The following is a 21,194-nucleotide window of genomic DNA, read 5'->3' as shown; positions in this document are numbered from 1 at the left end:
CCTTATGATCAGCTTGTACAGTCTGACTGAGGCAGCGCAGATGTGATGCCATGTTCCTCTCACCACACCACAGTGTGAGGTCTACAGTCTCAGTACACTCCGTCATCAACAGTATTCAATTGATTAGTTGACTGACGTGGCATTTGCCTGTTGGGTCACTTTTGTTATTAATTATCTTTACCTAAAATCATGTAAATATCCCATTCTACATTAAAGTTTTAATTTTTTCACTTATTTTGTATTAGCATATGCCCATGTTTTTCTGTTTTATCTAACGAGTCCCATTCTCTTTGTTGCTTTACCTCTTAATGATTTAATATTCAAATCATTCTGCATTACCAAAGGTGGGCCATTATGAGTTGGTCTGCGATCTGCTGATTCCCAATCACTCTTGCTTGGTGGTGGTGTAAAACTTTACAAATGACCACTCTCATTCCCAATCTCTTTAAATACATGTTTAAAATATAGTGTCACTTAATAGTACAAATATAAAATGTGGACTGGTGAACAAAGACAATAAATATTATATTTTTATCATGACTTTGTGTTTGCTGCCCTTAAGCTCCTTTCTGTTAATTATTCATAAATATGTTATAGGTCATTGTGATGTGTGGGCCCCCATTGTTCCTGTAGAACAATAAGCCTGTTAATTCTACCTATGTTTAGGTACCCATTGTTTCCTTTTCACTACTCAAGTAGCTCATATCCCTTCTGCTTCTGCCCTTGAGTCATCCAGTTTCATGAGGTACTGGGTTATTTAGTGGAGAATACACATATACACATATATACATATATACATATATACATATACACACATATATAGGCATACTCAATATGTAAAACCCCACAGTGAGAGCACTGTTTCCTATTCCTATTGCACAGAACAGGTCTTATTCCAGTTTCCTCCCTTATGGTGCCTGTGGCTGCCTTCTCTGATAGTGAGAAGCCTTCCTCTCCTTATCCTTAGTATGCCTGCTCTTCACCAGTCCTGCACATAGTCAGTTTCCCATGCTGCTGCCACCCATCCCCAGAACAGCACATACTGTCTAAGCCCAGAGAACAAGAAGCCCTGAAGCAAATGCAGAGCTCATTTTTACTTTCTAAAGTATTTCCAAGTTGGATTTTTCCAAGTTTAGAAGTCAGGAAAATGAAAAAAAAGAAGTTCCCCTGAGGCCACATGCAGAGGGAGGGCTGTAGACACAGACTGACTAATGTTCTGCTTCCTGATTTTAATTGGTTTTCTTTTTCAGGGGTACGATGGGGTGCAGGTTTGGGAATTAATTGTTGATGTGCAGGCCAGCCTGGGGCTTCCATACAGAGGCTTTGAGAAGATTTCACAGTTCGTGTTTTTGTGATTGCCTGTGCTGCTGAATAGAGCAAGGAAAACAGAACCTAGAGGCAGGCTTTCCAGGCTCCCTAGTCACCCCGTAATCCTGACTAGTAAAAGCACCAGCCCTCAGACATCAGTTAGAAGCCACTGGCTGACAGTCACTGAGAGTCTGCGGTGCAGCAGCCCCTGGGCAAGGTGCCTTCTCACAAGGCTGAGATGGAGGAGTCTCTCAGATAAGGAGATCAGCCAGAACTTGGGGATCCAGTAGGAACCTGTGATGCTGTGCTTGCCCCTAAGACTGAGCTGAGCATTTTCATAAGCTTTCTGAAGATTGTCCTTGTAAGAAAGCAGAGGTCTTTGCTTCTCCTCTTTCATTCTTGCCAGTCTTTTCACATGTCTTAGTAATATATTTCATTTTCTACCCACCCACTCTCCTTGCTCCTCCCAACTCTGTCAGGGGAGAATTCATAGATGTCATTGGTCACAAATCCACTCTCCATACTTGCCAAAGTCACAAACCCACTTTCTGAAGGGTTCACAGCCATGTTTTCATAGTCACCAGACATGTCATCGGGCATGGCTTCCCCAGAGCATACCCGGAAGGAGATGTTCTTCAGGTCTGGCCGGGGCTCGGCTAAATCAGCTTCACTTTGCTTCCTGATGACATTGTAAACGTCTAGGTTGGGGCTGTTTTCTTGGAGAGGAGTGGGCCAAATAGTGTGCTGCTCCTTTGTATTAGGGTCTGGCTGCTCTCGTTTTCTAAAAGAAGAGAACCAGGCTGAGTATTTGAGACCAGGGTTCTGAGAAGGTCCCTGTTCCTATTGAAGTGGATGAAGTGACCTCAGGAAGTCACCTCACTCTGCTTCTCACTTATCTACACTAACAGGCTTTGTGAGTCAGGTAGGAGACACCCCAGGAAATTATTCTACTCTGGTCTTCCTACACCTACCATTCACTGTCTTATGTGGGGCCAGAACCCAGTAGGAAAAAATTATACTAAACCAAACCAAACCCTAACCAATAAAGCAAAACTTATCTCTAAGCAAAATGAGTCATATTCTAGCATAAGTATAGACAATAAAGAAGAGTAGGATTAATAATGTCATTAACTCTATCACCAACAGAAATTACATTCCTATACCATATCAGTTAGTAGAGCTGCTCTGAAATATTTCATACTCCCCTCTACTTCAATATTATAATTATACCCACCAGTAAAAATTACTAATAAAGAGACACAATTCATTTTGGGAAATATTTTTGCTAAATTCTGTAATAGTATAATTGCTTCCTTCTTCTATCAATGCATTTTGTTTGTAACACTTAAAAATGTTTAAGGGTCTGGGGATATAGCCAAACAAATGCAACTTGTCTGGAATGTGGGAAGCCCTGAGTTCCCAGGACCACTTAAAAATGAAGATAGAAGAAAGAAAGAAAAGCAGAAAAGGAGGACACACAGACACATAAGAGACAGAGAGAGACAGAGAGACAGAGAGACAGAGACAAAGAGGAGAGAGAGAGACAAGAGAGAGAGAGAGAGAGAGAGAGAGAGAGAGAGAGAGAGAGAGAGAGAGAATGTTCCCCAGTCCTGGCAAAGGGAAAATTCATTTAAAGTAGCAATGAAGAACCAATTATAGATAAGTCATTGGAAAATGTATCTGTAATTGTTTAACTGAATTCTATTTTTAAATTCAAGAGAATTACCAACAAAGATGATTATAGTAATGGCTAATACTTTTGAGTGTTTATTATATGCTTGTTTTATATATATGTATAGACATATGTATATATTCATTGCTTATACTCATAATAATTGTTTGAGGGGATTATTAAATGAAATAGGTTCTGCATTGGAATTTTACAAATGTATTTCAATACTCATCAAAGTGAGTCCAACTCAAGGTGGACTCTGATTTTTCTGCTGTAAAAGTGGGAATGCTAGCTTCCTTGAGTGCCTACCCTGATGACAGGGAGCACCAGTGTAGCAGATCAGTTGCATGTACTTAAAATGCATGAGCACGTGATCCAGACTGCATACAGAGGCTGCCTGTGCTACGTAGTTTAGCTTCTTTGCAACAATACACTTCTGAAATAATTTAAAAGAAAAGTCAGTTTAAAAGAATTTGGCTGATTCATTCTGAATAAAGTAGCTTTGTGTCAGATGCTTCCCAGAATCCTTTGGAACACACAGTTTTCATGTGGCCCATTAGTCATTCCTTACTCAACAAACATTTTTGGAACGAGGACCTACATTTAGGAGAACACTTTACTTGGTGATCCGTGGGTGCACAGGAAGTGAATAACACTGTTTTACCTTCCACTTTGCTTAAAAATCTTCTCACACACACACAGGAGGAGAAAGGACACAGGACTGCTAGTATAATCACAACTCAGCACAGATGCTCAAAGAAATGCTATTTGTTTGGCATGTGGGCCTCGTGTCTTGCCAGAATTTACTCTCAACTCTACAGTGGTCCTTGTCTTGGAGTTGTCATGGCTTTTAATGATGTCAATCAGGCAATATCCGAGTGTAGAGGGAGCAAAGGTTCTACTTGCCTTCTACAGATCCAAACCCAACATACAGCTGAAGTGATCACAAGTAGGAGGAAAAGGGGAATACTGGGAATTAGGATGTAGGCAAGATTCAAAGCAGCCTCTGAAAAAGAAAAAAAAATCATATATTAGATTGGTGATCTCTCTCTCTCTCTCTCTCTCTCTCTCTCTCTCTCTCTCTCTGTGTGTGTGTGTGTGTGTGTGCGCGCACGCACACATACACATACATGTTTTCAAACTAGGCCTTTTTTCAAAAAATATTTTTATTTATTTATTTTATGTATATGATGAGTACACTGTAGCTATCTTCAGACACACCAGAAAAGGGTGTCAGATCCCATTATAGATGGTTATGAGCCACCATGTGATTGCTGGGAATTGAACTTGGGACCTTTGGACAAGCAGTCAGTGCTCTTAACTGCTGAGCCATCTCTCTCCAGCCCAGTAATGAGTCAAACCAGGCTTTAAAAAGCACAATCAATAGAGTATTCTAAGCAACACATCCTAGGAGATAGATGCAGTTGTTAAAAGAATCCCTAGTTTCAACAAAGAAGCATTTTCTACCTAACCTATTAATCTAGGTGACAATGTAAGCAAGTTTAAATTTTGGAGTCTTGTACATATTGTAAAATCATCTTTGATAATTTTTTTCAAAGATCCTCCTTTTCCGTGTACTTCTTAGTGAAACAGGGCATGGTGGGAGCAGTGTAGATATCTTTGCTTCCAAAGACAGTCACAGAAATTCCAGGGCTTGGAGAGAGAAGAAGGAGTGACAATGATGACGCCACAAGCCCCAGTGTCATTTGCAGGGCAGAGAAAGATCACATAAAGGAGACTCTCAGACCCTCCCAAGTCATCCAACTAAGGCCAAGTGGCTTCAGCTAGATCCCTAAGTGCTCGGAAGAACAGTTAGGGGGTCTTCTTCCCGCCCTCAACTCCGTAGTCTCTGAAACAGAACTGGATGTTGTTCCCTTCAGGGGCTGTGAGAGAAATCAAGGATTAGAGACTTAACCCTTCTTTTTCTACTGATCCAAGTTTCCTGACCATTTAGAGGAACTTGACAACCATAAAAACAAACAAACAAACAAACAAAACAACAGACACACTCAGAAAATGGAGGATTCTCTTAAGAGGCCACTATAAGTTATAGAAATGCCGCTTCCTTTGGACAGCACTTTATTCTTTTTTAAAGATATTTTCATATACTGTATCTATGGGATAATAAAGTATTTGGCTCTCCTTCTTTCTGATCATTGGTAGGAAAGTTCTAAATTTTCTAAGGTATAAGATTGAATATAAGATTCATAGAAGATTGAATTTTTATTCACAAGCCTCTTAAACAGCATAGAATTTATGGTAAGAAGATTTCTTAGGCTGGGTGCTGTTATGCCAAGAAGACCCATCAGGTGATCATAGGGTGGGGCTTTGAGCCGGATGGTACCAGAATTCTCCCTTGGAAATATACCACCTGAGAGTGATCACATCCTTCTTGCTTAGGTGATGAAACCTCCAAACACCAAAGCCTAATGGAGCTCCCTGGGTGGGTAACACGGTATTCCAAGAGAAGTTTATTATTTACCTTTGTGAAGCTGAGAGCAAAATACTCAAAAGAACAACTTAAAAGAGGAAAGATTGACTTGAGCTCAGTATTTCAGGATGGGCTCCATGAAACTGAGCAGAGCATCATGGAGGTAAGGATTGTAGAGGAGGTGGCTGTGCACATCATGGTGAACAGGAAGCCGAGACAAAGGAGCATGCTGGGCACCAGTATAAGCCTCAAAGGCGTGCTCCCCGTGGCCCCTCCTCCACCCCCTAAAATTTCCAGAATCTTTTATATAACATTACTACCTAGAGACCAAACATTCAATACAGAAGCATTCAGAAGATATTTTAAATCATAACAAATAAGTTATGACTTATTATTTTATTATTATGTTATTTATTATTATTATTATGTTATTATTTAAATCATAACATAAGTCAAATCATAACAAAGAGGTTGATGGTCCTGATTTCATTGGAAGATGATACAGAAGATCTCATCTGAAACCCTTCCAGACCTTTCCCTGGCTGTGACTGTATCTGGTTGTTCTCAGCTTGTATTCTAGATCATGATATGCATAGGCACTGTATTCCTAAATTCTGTGAGTTCTAGTGAATTACTGAGCATGACAAGACTGACAGGCACTGCTGGATGTGTAGCCAGCTGAACATTAGTGTTGGTGGTCTCAGGACTTCCAGACTTGTGGTTTATGTCTGTCTGGTGTGAGAGTTGTAGAATGTGCCTTTTAAGCTGTGTGTGTGTGTGTTCATATAGACTCAGTGTCAGAACTGAATCACAGTAAAACATTACATTTCATTTTAAGGACATGATAATGCTTTCAGCTAGGTATGAAAAATACAAAATGACTAAAGCATAGAGAAAAAACATTTAAGTTGCCCAGTGATGAAACCACAGATTTCCCTCTTGAAACTCAGGGTAAGAGTGAAATGGATGATGCACGCTTGTAGATGTTCTCTTTCCCATCTCTTCAGTTTGGTCCACTGATAAATATTGATCCCAGACGGTGTGTATCATGGCTTGGGCTATTTCCCTCTTATTTGTCTATATCCATTCTCCCAGCCTCTATCCTATCCCACCTCCTATGGGCAGGAAAGGTCCTTAGTCTTTGCCTTTACAGAGACAGGACAGACTTTCACCTCCTGTCAAGCGTTTTAGGATAGCACCCATTGCACAACTCACTGATGAAACCTGTCATTTAATACAGTGTTTGCAGTGTCACAGATGCTTCGCCTAATTCAATTTTTAAGGAGCTGTATGAGCGGAAAGTAGGAAGTGTAGCCATAGGAGATTTCTAGTTAAAGGAGTTCATTGTTTACTTTTCCCACGTACCTCTTCGTTCTTTAAATGTTTCTCTGGTGTCTTCTTTCAGTGATTCTTCTGGAAGTGTGGATGTTGCTGGCTCACTTGCTTCACCTGAGAGAGATACACATGGACTTGAGAACTTAAAGAAAGGTGCTATAGTCCAGACATGCTCTGAGGTCTTGCCACATGTAGAGTGGGATGAAAGGAAACTGCAATTTGACTAATATCATTTATAAATACAGCAATGTACCAAGTGTTAGATTTGTTGCAACAGAGGTTTGTCTTCAGTGTGTGTGTGTGTGTGTGTGTGTGTGTGTGTGTGTGTGTGTGTGTTTCTGAGTGTTCTGTGCATGTGCATGAAAGAATGTGTATCTGTGTGTTTTATGTATGTACATAGTCTAGAGGTTGCTATCAGGTATCTTCCACTGCTGTTCCCCACCTTGTGTTTTGAGACAGAATCTCTCTGAACTTGGAGCTTGAGATTCAGATAGATTGACTGGGAAGCAAACCCTGTCTCTGCCTCCCCAGCAATGGGATCAAAGGGGAATATCACCATGCCAAACTTTTTGACATGAATTCTGGAGATCTAACTCAGGTTTTCATACTTGCACAGTGAGCACTTCACCTACTGAGCCATCTCCCCAGACATGTCTTCATATTTTTGGTGAGACCTTTGTTGCCAGTGATCAGGCAGCAAAGAAGCCAGCAAGCAGGTGGAGCTGAGCAACATTAAGGATTCCATGCTAGGATCATAAATGACCAGTTAGACTCATTCCTTATCTCATTGATTAGATTGACATTACTGATAATGATGATGATGATAAGCATCAGTGATGAGGATGAGGATGCATCATTTTTAAACCACTTTTCAGTGGTTTACTTTTCAGTTTTGACTGATGTGGTTAACAGTGTGTGGAGAGTGTGACGATGAGCGAGCAGCCGTAATGGGATGTGACAGATATCTGTCCAACTTGCCCAGGAACACACTAGTGGTCCTCCTGCTGAGTAATCTGTTCTAAATGCATGGTCCTAAATCTATAAAGAGGCTGCAAAACGCCCCAAATGAACCCAAATTTTATATGACAGACTTACCTCCAGGCCTAATAGAGGGTGTTGCACTTGGATTATCTGCAGGAGAATAAAACAAAAACAAAAACAACAACAACAACAAAAAAACAGTACTTACATTCTCCTCCATCTTAATGAAATCAACTAGAGTGTAGCATCTAATTCCAATAAACTCTATTTATTGTCACCATGTTAAAAAAAACTATTTAAGAGCTTTAATCTCAGGCTTTCAAATGTACACGAAAATTGAAAGCTTGTCTACTGAGCTCCTGTGTGCCTCCGCCTTACCAGCATGGAACTATGTGAGCTCTGGCATTGATCCCTACTCTTCCACAGCAGTTCCTAGCTGGGACCGTCTTAAGAGGTCCGAGATACTTTATTGGTTCATACTGAGGACATTTCAGAGAGCAATAAAACACTAGGTCTGTAAGAAGTAGAAGTTGTTGGAGGATTGGCCAGTTTCAAGGCAGAGACTGGTGATTAACCTTGAGATACTTAAAACATTCCCAAGAGCTTCTAAGTCAGATGTTTTTACTGTTGGCTGACCTTGTACTAGCATGGGGTCTCTTATGCTAATCAGATGCCTGGAATTCATAGGAACATGGAGGTTTTAGTGATATAGTTGTCAGGTCCAGATATCAGGAATTTCATTCAGAAAGGGAAGTAATGATTAATCTTCCTTCTTTATATATGTGTGTGTAGACATGATAAAAGTCCATTTATTTACTATTAAAACTTGCCCACATAGGATACTATATGATACTAGAGACCATCTAAGCATTTTAAAAAACAGTCTCAATCTTAATAATAGGTTTATAGGGGAACATTATCATTGTTATTGCTGTTGTTATTATTATTATGTACATGAAGAAATTAAAATGAAGGGATTCAAATAACCTTCTTAAATTTTATAACTAATAATTACCAGCTAAGAGATATTTTAACTAAATAAATAAAAGAAGACATAACTGTGGTACTTAGTAAAGATAGAACAATAAAATGTGAAAGAATTTATGTCAGTTGAAGAGTTTATATTCTGACATCTTGTGATCACCATATATGGTCATCCTCTTGTAGTTCTGACCACTGACAGTGTGGCCATGAGCATAATACATATATGTGTACAGTGTCCATGAGCACGGCATCTGTGCACAGTGTCCCCGAGCACGGCATCTGTGCACAGTGTCTCCGAACACGGCATCTGTGCACAGTGTCCCCGAGCACGGCATCTGTGCACAGTGTCCATGAGCACGGCATCTGTGCACAGTGTCCATGAGCATGGCATCTGTGCACAGTGTCCATGAGCACGGCATCTGTGCACAGTGTCCATGAACACGGCATCTGTGCACAGTGTCCATGAGCACGGCATCTGTGTACAGTGGCCATGCATAGTATCTGCCACACCTCAGATGATTTCTGTCTCACTCCCACTGAATGTTCCTGTCTCTAGCACACAATCTGACTGGTGTGCCACTAGTTCCACATGATCACATTCTGAAATCTAGTTTTAGATATGGCCACTCACTCTCATAGGCCCTTACTAGTGTATCATAATATTAGTAGCGTATTGTGCCATCCTGTGGGACTGACAGAACTGATTTCTCCTTGACTCATTAAGTGGCTAGCAATGTATGCTTCCAGACATAATGGCACACATGCAGGAAAGGGACAAACAAGTGAGTAGGCATATAAACACTCTATATGTGAGGCAGTCTGATCCTTAGAGGCTTCCAACAGGATTTAAATTGTTTTGAAATCATTATAGATTTATAAAAAGTATTTTAAGATTGTACAAAGAATCTGAACATGTCTTTTATAATCCTTTTGTCCTCTTGCCTACTTATTATTTGTAATCTATAAACAAATATGTTTACATGCACACATGCACACACAAAGCTTTTCTTCAGAGAGTAAGTTGCTGATATGACACGGAACCCCTTTATTCCTAATGACTTTAATCTTAAAAATAGTGTGCATTCTCTTATATAAACATAGTGTGATGGTCACATCCAGGGAATGGACATTGATACAATGCTGTTATTTAATCTACAGACCTTATTCACTTCCAACTGACACAGTTATACCACTTAGAGAACATCATTATCATCGCTGCTATCACCGTCTTCTTGGGATAGGCTACATTCTCTAGGACCAGGATGACTTGTTGTGTTTAGTTGTTAGGAGAGAAAGTGATGCTTATCCTTAAACTTGAAGGGTGGGACTGAGTTGACTGGGGAAGGGGGAAATGTTTCTGGCACAGGAAGTACCAGAGGGGAGGAGCTGAGAGTGCTGAGAGGTGAGGATGGAAAATGAGGCAGGCCTTATCACAAGGAGCTTTGCCAGGCATGGTAAGCTGAATGCATTTATCTTGTGGGTATAGGTCATCACAATGGCAAGTGTTAGTGCTTCTCCTTGCACCCTGTTTAAGATCTCAGCTACATGTCCTGGGAGGCTGAACTGCAAGGCTGTTTCATCGAGTGCCCCTGTTTTTTGGTGTCTTGTCGGTCTTAGCCAATGGGGAGTGAAGGCTGAGGACAGAAGGCAGGGCAAATTGAGGTCACAGGCACGTACTCCTCATGCTCATCTTCTGTTGGGATGGTTTGTCAGCAGCTGCATTCTGTGGCTTCTGCTTCTGTTCTGAGGTCTCTTTCTCTTTGTGTCTTGCTAAAATGATTCCCTTGCTTTGTCCCTTTAAACTTAGGGGTGGTAGCACTTCTGATTGCAGATAATCCCTGGATAATTTATCACCTCCTGCTCCTGGCCTATCCCTCTGCAAGGAGCCTTTTATTATACTCTCTTTATTAAACTCTTAGGGTGTACTATCTTTTTTTCATGCAAGAACTCAGTCAAACTAATTCAGGGAATAATTCAAACTAGAGGTAATTTGTGTCCTTTTAGAAAGGAACCAAGTTTTTTTTAAAAAAAGGATATTAAAGCACACTTCAAAATCTCTCATTAAGAAAAACTGTTAAAGAAGCTGAAACCTTTAAACCATGAAGTCAATAGATTTTAATAAACAAAATGATGGGAAATGGGAGGCTAGTGGTAACCAGTGCTTTCTTTTGCTCTCTGAGAAGGTAACCTCCTAAACCAAGGCTCTGTAGCTTCTTCTGCAGGCACAGTGTGGGGAAGAGACAGCATGGGGAAGAGTTCATCGGAGGCTAGAATTTGTGAGGAAGAACATCTTGCAGCACAAAATTACCATCAAAGTATAATATAGTTCAAACAGTTAAAACCACAGGAGTATTTGGTCCCAATTATAATGGATCCCACTACAGGAGTCATGCTACTCCTGTGGTGAAAGTCTGTGGAGGTGGAGCTAAGCAGTTGGCTTCAGGGAAGTGAGAAACTTCAGGGACAGATTAAGGATGAGTTTACAATTAATTCTAAGTCAGTTTTTAATAAAGGAGTCTGGGAACTCAAGAGTAGGACTATGTATAGGCTTGTTGTCAATTCCAACTCTGTAGATCTGGGAGCAAATGCACGTGAAATTTGCAAGGCAAATATAAAGATGGCAGTTGGCTGGGGACTTTTAAACACATTAAGATGCCTGCTGTATAAGGCTGCCAATGACATTGGATACTTTGTCACTTATCTTGTCGCTATTATGTTTCTTTAAATTCCAAGAAATAATCTCACGTGGCTGCTAGGGTAACTGTCAGCATATTGCGGACTCCCACAGCCGACTACACATGAAATGGGTGAGCGTCTGTGCCTGTTCTCCATAGACGTCTTTACTGGGTGTTCTCATGAGTCTTGCTTCTTATCCTAAGTAAATTAGATCCTTTCCTTTCTCAGCCCTTCTTTACCCCTGCTTGCCTCTTTTGCTAGAACTATTTCTCAGTGAGGATGTTATGTGTCCATTTATAAGAATTCTCAAAGTTTGATGTTTCTGCCATTTGCAACAGGCTTCCTTACTGAGTATAGAATAAGTCCTTGGTACCAGCAGCTGTTTCTGAAATGGGGAAAGAGGTTGCAAAATTAGCCACATAGTTAAGGAAAAGAGTCATTACCATCAGAATATTTGCAAATGAAATTGTTCTTCATGTTGCAGCGGTCATCATTCCACTGGAACATGTATGAGCCCCCGATGCCGGGTGGTGCTGATGGCTGATGGTACATGACCACGCAGACCTCGCTGCCACAGGAAGGCTCATCCGCATACCAGTTCCTGAGGGAAAAGGACGGACAACAGAGACCACTGGAGAAACACACCATGAGACTTGCATGCCCTTTTGCTTTTTCTCATCTGGTTTCATTGAACCATAGATGTCAGACTCTGCCTCTGAACATGATACAGAGAGATGGAGGAATTGAAGCACTGCCAACAAGTAGAGACACATGCTGTTGCTCCAGTGTGGCTGTCACAATCAATCATCTGACATCTGCCACAACCTCTTTGCGGGGAAGAATATATTATGTTCTTAGGTCTGCAAAATAATTAGGAGGAATAGCAACTAGCACAGAGCTGGTCTGAAGGTCTGTCTCACTGATTGTCTTCCTCCTTTTTGGCTCTGGGCTAGTTAGGCTCTGTTTCTGTGTTTACAGAGATCAGACATACTGAGGAGAGAGATGGCGGATGTCACTCAGAGCTTGCCCTATATCATCTAGCTGCTTTCCAATCTACCTTTGCCACACCAGCCCCAGATGACCAATGAGAAGGTGAAGAATCTGAAGGAGATACTCCAAAATATAGAGGCTGCCAGGAGAGCGGCTAGGGAAGGGGACAGGGGACATTTTGGTTTTTGTTAGTTTTCAAGTCACACACGCAGGATCAAGGAAACAAGCCCCTTTGGGTCCACTGTGAGGGATCATTCTTCTGCCCCATTAACTCTTAGAAAAGGTCCACTGTAGCTTTAGCTTTGTGATTCAGGAGTTCCTGGAATTGAGTGATCTAAGTTTGCAATCATTTACCCCATCTGCCAACTGAGCTTTGTAGGCTGCCTAAGTACCTGATGTGCTTCTGCCCAGAGCTAGGATCTTGCTCCACTTTTCAGAATATCTAGACAGTGTTGCCCTGCCTATGTCTTCCCAAGCCTCTCCTCAGGAGCGTCAGCTAAGAGACATAGCTTTCTTGTAGTACCCACATATGATTCTGCTTTGGTCCTGTGTTGTAGTCTGCCAAAATGAAGATCCTTTGTTGCATCTACTGTGTTGAATGAGTTTCTTGAGCAAAAGTTGAATTTATAATAAAACTATGGATATTATGCAGGAACTTCTCAGGGCTCTAGGTAGAAACTGGGCTTTAGGTTGTCTCATCAGTTACTTGTAGCCTAACTGACCCTTCCTACAGCTTTACGGATTTATGTTGAGGTATGGATTTATCTGAGAGAGAGAGGGGGGGGGAGAGATTTATTGATTCCTGGAAGTATATTTTTGAGTTTGAGCCAGGCTCACAACTCACAGCTAAAGGGAGAGACCAGACACCTAGGAAGAAAACCCTACAGTGCTGCATGTGGCAGATGCCTATGGTAAGAAATGCCTCTGTTCTTTCCCCAGAAGGACTTTTGGCTAGTTAACCAAATGACCATACACCTGTGGCATGTCTAAATATTTGCTAGAATTGTTAGACATGGGGTATGAATGGACACTAGTGTCGTCAGAGTATCAGAATGGGGACACATTGGGGCAAGGTAGTTAACCAGTCAGCTAGCTCACAGTGAAACCTAACCAATAGTCATTGGCCCAGTTCTAAAATATATAAGCATTTTCTCTACTTTTTTCATTTGTTGTTGTGAGATCAAGTCTATGTAATCCATCCATTTGGTCCTTTAGCCAGCAGAGGCCAAACATGAACCTGAAGTCCTGATACTCTAGCTTCTACCTCTGGAGGAGGAAGGGTCCTTTTATAGGTATGTGCGCCTCCATTACACTATTTTTAGGGATTGCTAGGGATGGAAGCCAGGGCCTCTAATAGACCTGTTTAGTAGCTGGTATAGTTCCACATTGGCTCCTTAGGCTAGCATAGTGCATAAACCTCTGAGATGCATTCTCCTCACCAACAGCATTGTGTCCAGAGATAGACAGCAGGAAAAGTGGTGTCAAAGACCTGAGACTATAGAGCAGTGCCTCCCATCATATCTCTGCCGAGTTCATTGTCTGACTCCTGAAAAACTCAGGCAGATCCCAAAGGATTATATAAGAGGAACACATACTCAACCCTGCAGAGCTTTAAAGGTGGCTGGTGTTCTATATGTAATATTCTTCATGAAGTATGCAGATCTGGTTACCACATTCAAGAGGCTCTGGAACAGCTTATACTCCCTGGGAATGGGCAACAGTATACACTTATAGTTTTGCCTTATTTTGATTTTTTTCCTCACATCCAGTTATAATACCTGGATTTTCTATGAATTGTGAAGAAAATTATACCAGCCCATTATACTGCTGAATTGTGTGCTAGCTACACCAGATGAGCAAGAAAGAATTTTTACAAAAGGATGGTATAGTGGAGATCTTAGTAAGACTCATGATTTCCATGAGTTGTAGAAAAACCCTGTGAATAGTCAGGACCTATATGGATATCTGGAGAATGCCAGACCATCCCTTTCAAATTAAATAATAATTATATCTTACAGTAATTTAAAGGAAGCATAGCACTTGGCAGTCTTTGAGTTTCAGAGGTTTCATATTTCTCACCTGAGAGCATTACTGTGGTCTATGTAACATACGGCCAGTTTTGAGTGGGATTAAGAGCAGAAAGGGACTTTAGGGCTGGTCTAGACTCAGGCATTTCTCACAACTGAGCCTTTTCCTCTGCTCACGCTCTGGTGCATGGAAAATCCCCTTGTAACTAGCTGATACAGTCAGCTCCAGTTTGGTTCATGGGTACATTTGCCACGTAAAATCAGACAAGCTAAAATGACTATGAGTGTACTGCAGCTGCACTGAGAGGTGGCCTTGAAGGCCAGTGATAAGGGGACAGCCTCCCACTGGCTAGAGCTTTAGTTGGGATACTTCATTAGCCACTTTATATGGAAATAGAAGTTTCAGACATATGAAAGTTGAGGGGGGAGGGGGCGCATATGCACAGCTAACCAATGAGACTATAAAAGAAAATAGATGAAGATGGGAAACAACATCTCACATACAGTGAAAAAGTGAGCATGAAGTCTGATAACTTCTTATCATGTGATAAGCTCACCAGGGAGCAGAATTGGCACTAAACAACCAGGGAGACAAAAATGAGTGACCCAGGTGATGGCAACCAGCTTCTCTTAGCCATATCTACGGTAGCTCAGTCAATAAATAAAGTCAATAACCACAGAGGCTCTGAAGGGCTCAACTGTTTGGCTTGCGCATGGCAAGACTGTTGTGACTGTGACTGCTGACAAGGATCCAGCCTTCCAGCAACAGAGCAATATCAAGACTGATGCTAACTCCAGCCTGACAAGTTCATGGTGACCCCAGAGATGGTCTGACAATGCCAGTAGGTCTGCCACTGAAACCAACAGAGGGTGGGGAGAATAAGGAAGGAATAGTACAGCACTAGTAGTTAAGGAGACCAACAAGATACTTGGAGGTAAATTAGCTACATTGGACCCTAAAAGGGATAGGTGCTCATTTTCATAGAAATAGATACAATCTATCCATAGAAATAGATACAGAGACCAGATATAAAAGCATTGAGTTTGCTTTTTCTGCCTCTGAGTTTTAGTCAGATCCATTACCCAAGGATGTAAATAGTATTTTATCTATCAAAATAAGACCCCAAATACAGTCTTATCAGACAAAAGACCTATCTTGTAGCAAAGAAGGTATGAGGCCAAGCCCCTGATCATGGGAATTACTTATCAGGTTACATACATCATTCCAAACCTGCCATCGTGGCTCATGGATGAGATTGCTGAATACAGCTGAAGTGTCAGCCTCAAGGTAACTGAACTTTGGAGAGGGATGTCATTCTCCAAATACTTTAAAGCAACAGCCTCCATAACATTGTATCTCTAAGATATTCCTGGGTCTGGAGCCAAGGGACAAAGGCAGCAGCTCCTCCACTGGGTACCATCATCACCTGTGGAGTTTGTACTTTCCATCTCTGCAGTGCTATGATCTGGGAGCCTGTAGGTACTTAGTTTCCAGAGGGGATTACTTTGGCTAGGAGACATACCAATAGTCTAACTGAGCCATGATCCATGGTCACCACTGCAGAGGGCTGGGGGGATCTCTATGTTCAGAGACCAGCAGACAAGAGAAGATGTCAGTATCTCGGGCAGGAGGTAATTTTCATGGGAGGAGGTGCTTTGCTGCTGCATGTTTTTGGTAGGAAGAGGTTTCCACATTATGTACTTGGAATATCTTCATTTTTCACATCCTACTTTTGAAAGTCAATGAGAAGATACATTAACTCTGGGCTGAAAAGAGAAAGTTGACTAGAGCCTCACATTCTTCAGAGATGATGGTCTGGTTTTGCTACTTAGTCAGCCACTGAGACCAGCAAAATGGGTAGGGTATGTTACGGGACAATGAAGGTGTAATATCAGCCAGTGTCCGTTGTGGCTCTAAGACCATCTTCATTGATGAGAAATATTCTTCCTACTCTGAACCTTGTCTTTCAAAATTTCTTCCAGGAAGAGAAGGCTGTAAGAATCTTGGGAGAGTTTCTTTTATAATTTATATGAAGATAAGATCTGATAAGTATAACCAGTATATAGTGAGAGCTAGCATAATGTCTTAATGTAACAGATAAATTACCTTAAACTATCATTTAAAATATTTTATTTATTTTATATGTATAGATGTTTGGCCTGCTTGCACATCTGTGTACCATGTGCATGCAGTGCCTGCAAAGTTGAGAGAAGGGGATAAAATCCCCTGGAGCTGAAATGTTGTAGACAGTCGTGAGCTGCCACATGTGTGCCAGGGACTAAAGCTGGTCTGCGGTGAGAGCAACTATTGCGCTTAACTGCTGAGGTACCTCCCTAGCCCAGGTAGATTATCTTGTAATCTGTACATGTTTTCCACATAATTGTACAGGTAAATCGGTTTCTCTTTTGTGAGCATCTGCTTAGGTCTTTTGCCTTTTTGTCTTTGAGGCCTTTGTATTTTATCATTTATGTATTTAAATTGACTTACAACTATCCTACAGAGTTTAGCTTTTTGGTAGATTGTTCCCCCTTTTCCTTTGTTGCCTTGCAATGATGGCATTTTTAAAATGTTATTCCATGTCCCTGTATCTTTTAGGAAGAGATGATGACAATGTCATTGTGGACAATTGGCTATCAATGCTCATCATGATCCTGATGCTGTGAGTTTAAGAGTTTCCTACAAACTGCAGCTTTCTTAAAGTCTCCACCCTTGGTCAGTTGGTAGAGTAAGATGCTGGCTCTGATTTCTTGCCGTTTATCACTATTCCCTGTGGTCTGGAGTCCTCCCCTGATCCCATCTTTATGCACCTTTAGTTTCTCAGTACAGTCTTATCTCCATGGGTCCGATAGCCAGAACCACAGACCCTCAAGCATGGCACACTATTGAAAACATTCCAATGGGCATCACCCACCTGAACAGGGCACTTTGGGCCTAACTCAAGGCAGAGTTTGCCACCTTCGTCATACTGCTCTGGTCGGTGGTCATTCTGTTGGTACTGCCACCAGGGCTCTGCCTGGACCTTCTCATGATTCTGACACCATGGGTCCTGCTTGTCTCTTTTCTGAGCTTTGTCAAGGGAACCAGCTGCTGTGGGACCCACATGCTTACCTAAACTGTGACGTGCTTCCATCTGTCCACGCATAAAGGTCCTGGCAGGCTGTGTTGTTGCTCTGTTTCTCCTCTAACCTCTTGAGGCCAATCCAGAAATCACCGTCAGATGCCAGGAGGTTTTCAATGAACTTTTCTATCAGCCTCTGCTCAGCCTCTGTTTCGATGCTGACTAGTTGTCCTCCATCCTCCATGCAGGCTTCTGTGGCTTCCTCAAAGTTCAGTCTTTGAAAGGCATCATGGAAATAAATGACTTTATAGCAAGGTCTCCGTGTCCCTCCCCGGCAGACCAGCTGCCCTAGAGAGAGGGGAAGGCAGGGGAAAGAGAAGGCAGCCTGTTTCAGTGCTCCATGAAAGGATACCAGAGCAGATGGACTTAGAAACATCTGAATGAAGCTGTCTCTGGGCAGGAATTCTGATTGTCCATATGTGGACTGTTACCACTCAAGCTTTTTAGAGAAAATTAGTACTCTTTGCAACACAAAGTTAAAGTGATTTTAAATGCTGATGCCTGTATTGTGTAGGGGATCTCACGCTTGGACAGATGGAAGCCATGTTTTTGTTCCAGTGCAGACTGATGGAGATGTTTCTATATTTTTTAAAAGTAGGTAAATATTTACAGCTTCACTTGATGCATACAAAAAATTTGTTTCATGCACTTAGGGAGTCTCATGGAATTATGGGGCTTAGAATAAGAGTTGCTGTTAAGTGCTTCCTTCAGTGTAGAGGGGCGTTCTGAAGTCAGTTGTGGATTCCTCTACCCTGAATTCCCCTGTTTATGCAGTGGAACTAACTTGCTCATCTCTGGTAGGCAGAAGCTAAAAGCATTTGTGGAGTTTTCTGCTACTATGGTCAGATCTCTGACCTAAAGACAATAGTTAGAGTTTGCCGAACTTTTTCCATGTCCCAAGGCTATGGTAAAGGTTTTATAATTTCCTTTGATCCTCACAACAGTCTTCCATGACAGGGCTGTTTATAAGTGAGAAAACTGAAGCTCACAGAAAGTGATTTGTCATAAGCTATTGGAAGCATTGGCAGAGGCGGAATCCAGATCTGAGTATATTCTGGTATGACTATACAGAATCACTGAACTGTCTTGATGGTTCCCCACTCCTGACAGGCTCAGGTTGCACTGGGAGTCCATCTCTCATTTGATTGACATTTCAAGGACTGAAGGCTGTTTCAGAGAAATGGATGAGAGTCCTCTGAGCAGCAAGTAGCAAGCTGTTCACTAGCACAGTGCTGCCTTAGCTTATGTCTGGATGACTGGAATCTTGCTGCAGCTGAAACCCATCCAAATCACCCCTCTGTTCAGTCAGCATTTATTGTGTAAATCCCCCTTGCCTGGTGTGCTAGGTACTGAGAATACAATGCCAGTTCCTACCCACAGGAGTCCACAGCATGATTCTGGCTTTAAGGGTACAAAATAAAAACCAAATTTCAACAAGGAGACTAGTCCCTGTGATAACAGAGTCAAACTTCAGGCTATGCATGTGAATTGTTGCCATGGAGGAAGGCATAAATGATTTTTTTTATTGCCAGACCTTCTGGAATGGTCTAATTTCCCCAACATATATTTCAGCTCTGTAGAAAGTCAGACAATGTTTATTATGTCCAATAATTGTCCAGCATACAAGCCAAAAGGCCATAGACAGTGCTAGCTGTGAAGGAGCAATACAAGATTTTCCCCAAAACTCCATGCTTTGATAAATTCTCAATGGGCAAGGAGCTGGGAGCATCCTGTACTGCCTCCCTTGTAGAAGAAGCTGTTACAGTTAAGAGGTTTCTAACAGGACAGGCTCCCAGAGGATGAAGGGTGCCTGGAAGCCGGGATTCTCACCAGGGAAGTGTTCCAGAGAGGAGAATGTAGGCACTGGAGGAAGGCAAAGGGCCTGGAGCCTCCCCAAACTGGCACAACAGAAGCTGGAGTTGCTTTTACTAGTGGTCCCGCCTTTCCAGGCCAGACTGCCAAGAGAGAGCTTAACACCTTGATAGAGTTTCCTGTATGGTCCAGGCTGGCTTCATATGTCTAGTGTATGCTAGGGAGTTCTAAGTTGTACCAGAGCTGGAAGGAGGCCCAGGACCCATCTGGTTCCCCTGCCTTCAGGAAGTGTCTTTCTTTTCTCTTTTGCAGGAAGAGGAAGGGCCGGCAGGAGGTCTCCTGTCACCAAGCCCAGAGCCATGCAGCCCTAACCCAGAGCAGTTCCTCTGCTTAGCTGAATCACACACACCCTCCCCATCCTGAAACCAAAGTTAGATTTCTTAAATCAGACCCACAAGCTAGAATACAGTGGAGATTCCTATTCTACACATCCCTCTTGGCCAAAGGCAACCTGATAAAAAGATACGGACCCCTCCCCATACTCCCCCCCACGCCCCATGCAGATCCAGTGGAAGGGGAAAGAAGTCAGACCACTGTACCTCCTCTGGGGTCCAAGTCCGAGGCTGCAGTGACACATACACAGGGAAGGAAGCAGAGAGTCATTTTTGGAGCCTGGCAGGGCTGGTCCCGGGCTAACTAGGCGCTTTCCCAAACTCCAAGCGCTTCCAGGCCAGCCACCCTCTCCTCAGAGGAGAGTAACAGGTACCCATAGTCCTGCGGATCCAGGATTGGCTGCCTCCACTAGAAGGGTCCTGGCGGCATGGTGTGCAAGGGGCACTCACTGAAAGAAGTTTGCCAACTGCCCCACCCAAGCTACATCCTCCTCACCCCTTGGCAACTTCAGGGAGAGAACAGACTTCCAGCGTTGCAGGATACCCAGGGTGGCCCCAGGAACTGGAGCTGCTTGCATTTTTGCTCCCTGGAAGCAGAGAACTCAGAAAGGCTGATTGGGTCCCAGAGCGGATCTGGGAATTGTCCCACCATGCAAAAGGCCAGAGAAAGGATGTAGTGGCCCTGAAGACAGTCCTCAACTGATGAGGTTTACTGAGTGCACCAACCCCAGGTGCTCGGGCACCAGCTCTCTCCCCAGGACACACACTCACCGCTCAGCAGGCGACCCTTCGAATTCCTCGGTTTGGCCAGCAGTACCGCCAGCAATATGGCCTGCAGCACTGCTCCCGGCTGCATGGCTGGACTCCAGAGTCTCCCGACACTCCGGGATTAAGGCAGAGAAGTGGGCAAGTAGGCGGCTGCGTTTGAGCAACTGCAACCAAAGCAGCCGCATCTCCCAAGGATCCACAGACCCCGCACTGGGCGGAGTCCGGGAGGGCTCAGAGTCGGTGGTTGCCCCTCCACCTCCTGGGACGTCACTGCAGGGAAGGCAGCCCCTTGGGCTGGCCCGCCCCCAATGTCTAGTGCTCCAGGCTCCAGAAACTGCTAACTCAGAGGGAGTAGCCAACGGAAGGGGCCGCTCTTTGCAGAGAGCCGCCCAGGGAGACTCTGAGTTTGCCTAAGAGAAAAATCCCACGAGTTTCTCAACTCCCGGAAGGTGGAAAGCGGGTACTGTACCTTCAAACAGTATCACCTCTTGCCCTTATCACTATCCAGTTCTAGTGGACCAAAGTAGCAAAACCCCTACTTACACCACGGTAAACTTCAGACCACAGCAGCACCTGGGAAAGAACTTGAGCGAGGGAGGAACAGATTCTTAGGCAGGCAGTGTGTCTACTGACTAGAGAGGCATTTCAGACTTGGCCTGAGAGAGACCTCCAGCAGAAGCTAGAGTATTCCAGATCTCA

General features: G+C 42.9%; 1 protein-coding gene across 2 annotated transcripts; it reads right to left on the bottom strand.

The window, feature by feature from the left end:
- Window positions 1-1,214: 1,214 nt before the first annotated feature.
- On the bottom strand, window positions 1,215-20,781 carry Layn (layilin). 2 transcript variants are annotated; one of them, XM_052188353.1, is made up of 7 exons: window positions 20,499-20,781; window positions 17,514-17,811; window positions 11,831-11,988; window positions 7,842-7,877; window positions 6,777-6,860; window positions 3,887-3,986; window positions 1,215-2,089 (listed from the first exon to the last, which is right to left on the bottom strand). In XM_052188353.1, the coding sequence occupies exons 1-7, from the start codon at window positions 20,581-20,583 to the stop codon at window positions 1,729-1,731; spliced, it is 1,122 nt and encodes a 373-aa protein (XP_052044313.1). In that variant the 5' UTR covers window positions 20,584-20,781; the 3' UTR covers window positions 1,215-1,728. The 2 variants fall into 2 exon arrangements, with proteins under 2 accessions (XP_052044313.1, XP_052044314.1); XM_052188354.1 differs by lacking the exon at window positions 7,842-7,877.
- Between the last annotated feature and the right edge of the window lie 413 nt (window positions 20,782-21,194).

The sequence above is a fragment of the Apodemus sylvaticus genome, chromosome 7, assembly GCF_947179515.1.
Source record: "Apodemus sylvaticus chromosome 7, mApoSyl1.1, whole genome shotgun sequence".
NCBI lineage: Eukaryota > Metazoa > Chordata > Mammalia > Rodentia > Muridae > Apodemus > Apodemus sylvaticus.
The sequence above is the reverse complement of the archived record's forward strand: the minus strand, read 5'-3'. Positions and strand labels throughout refer to the sequence as shown.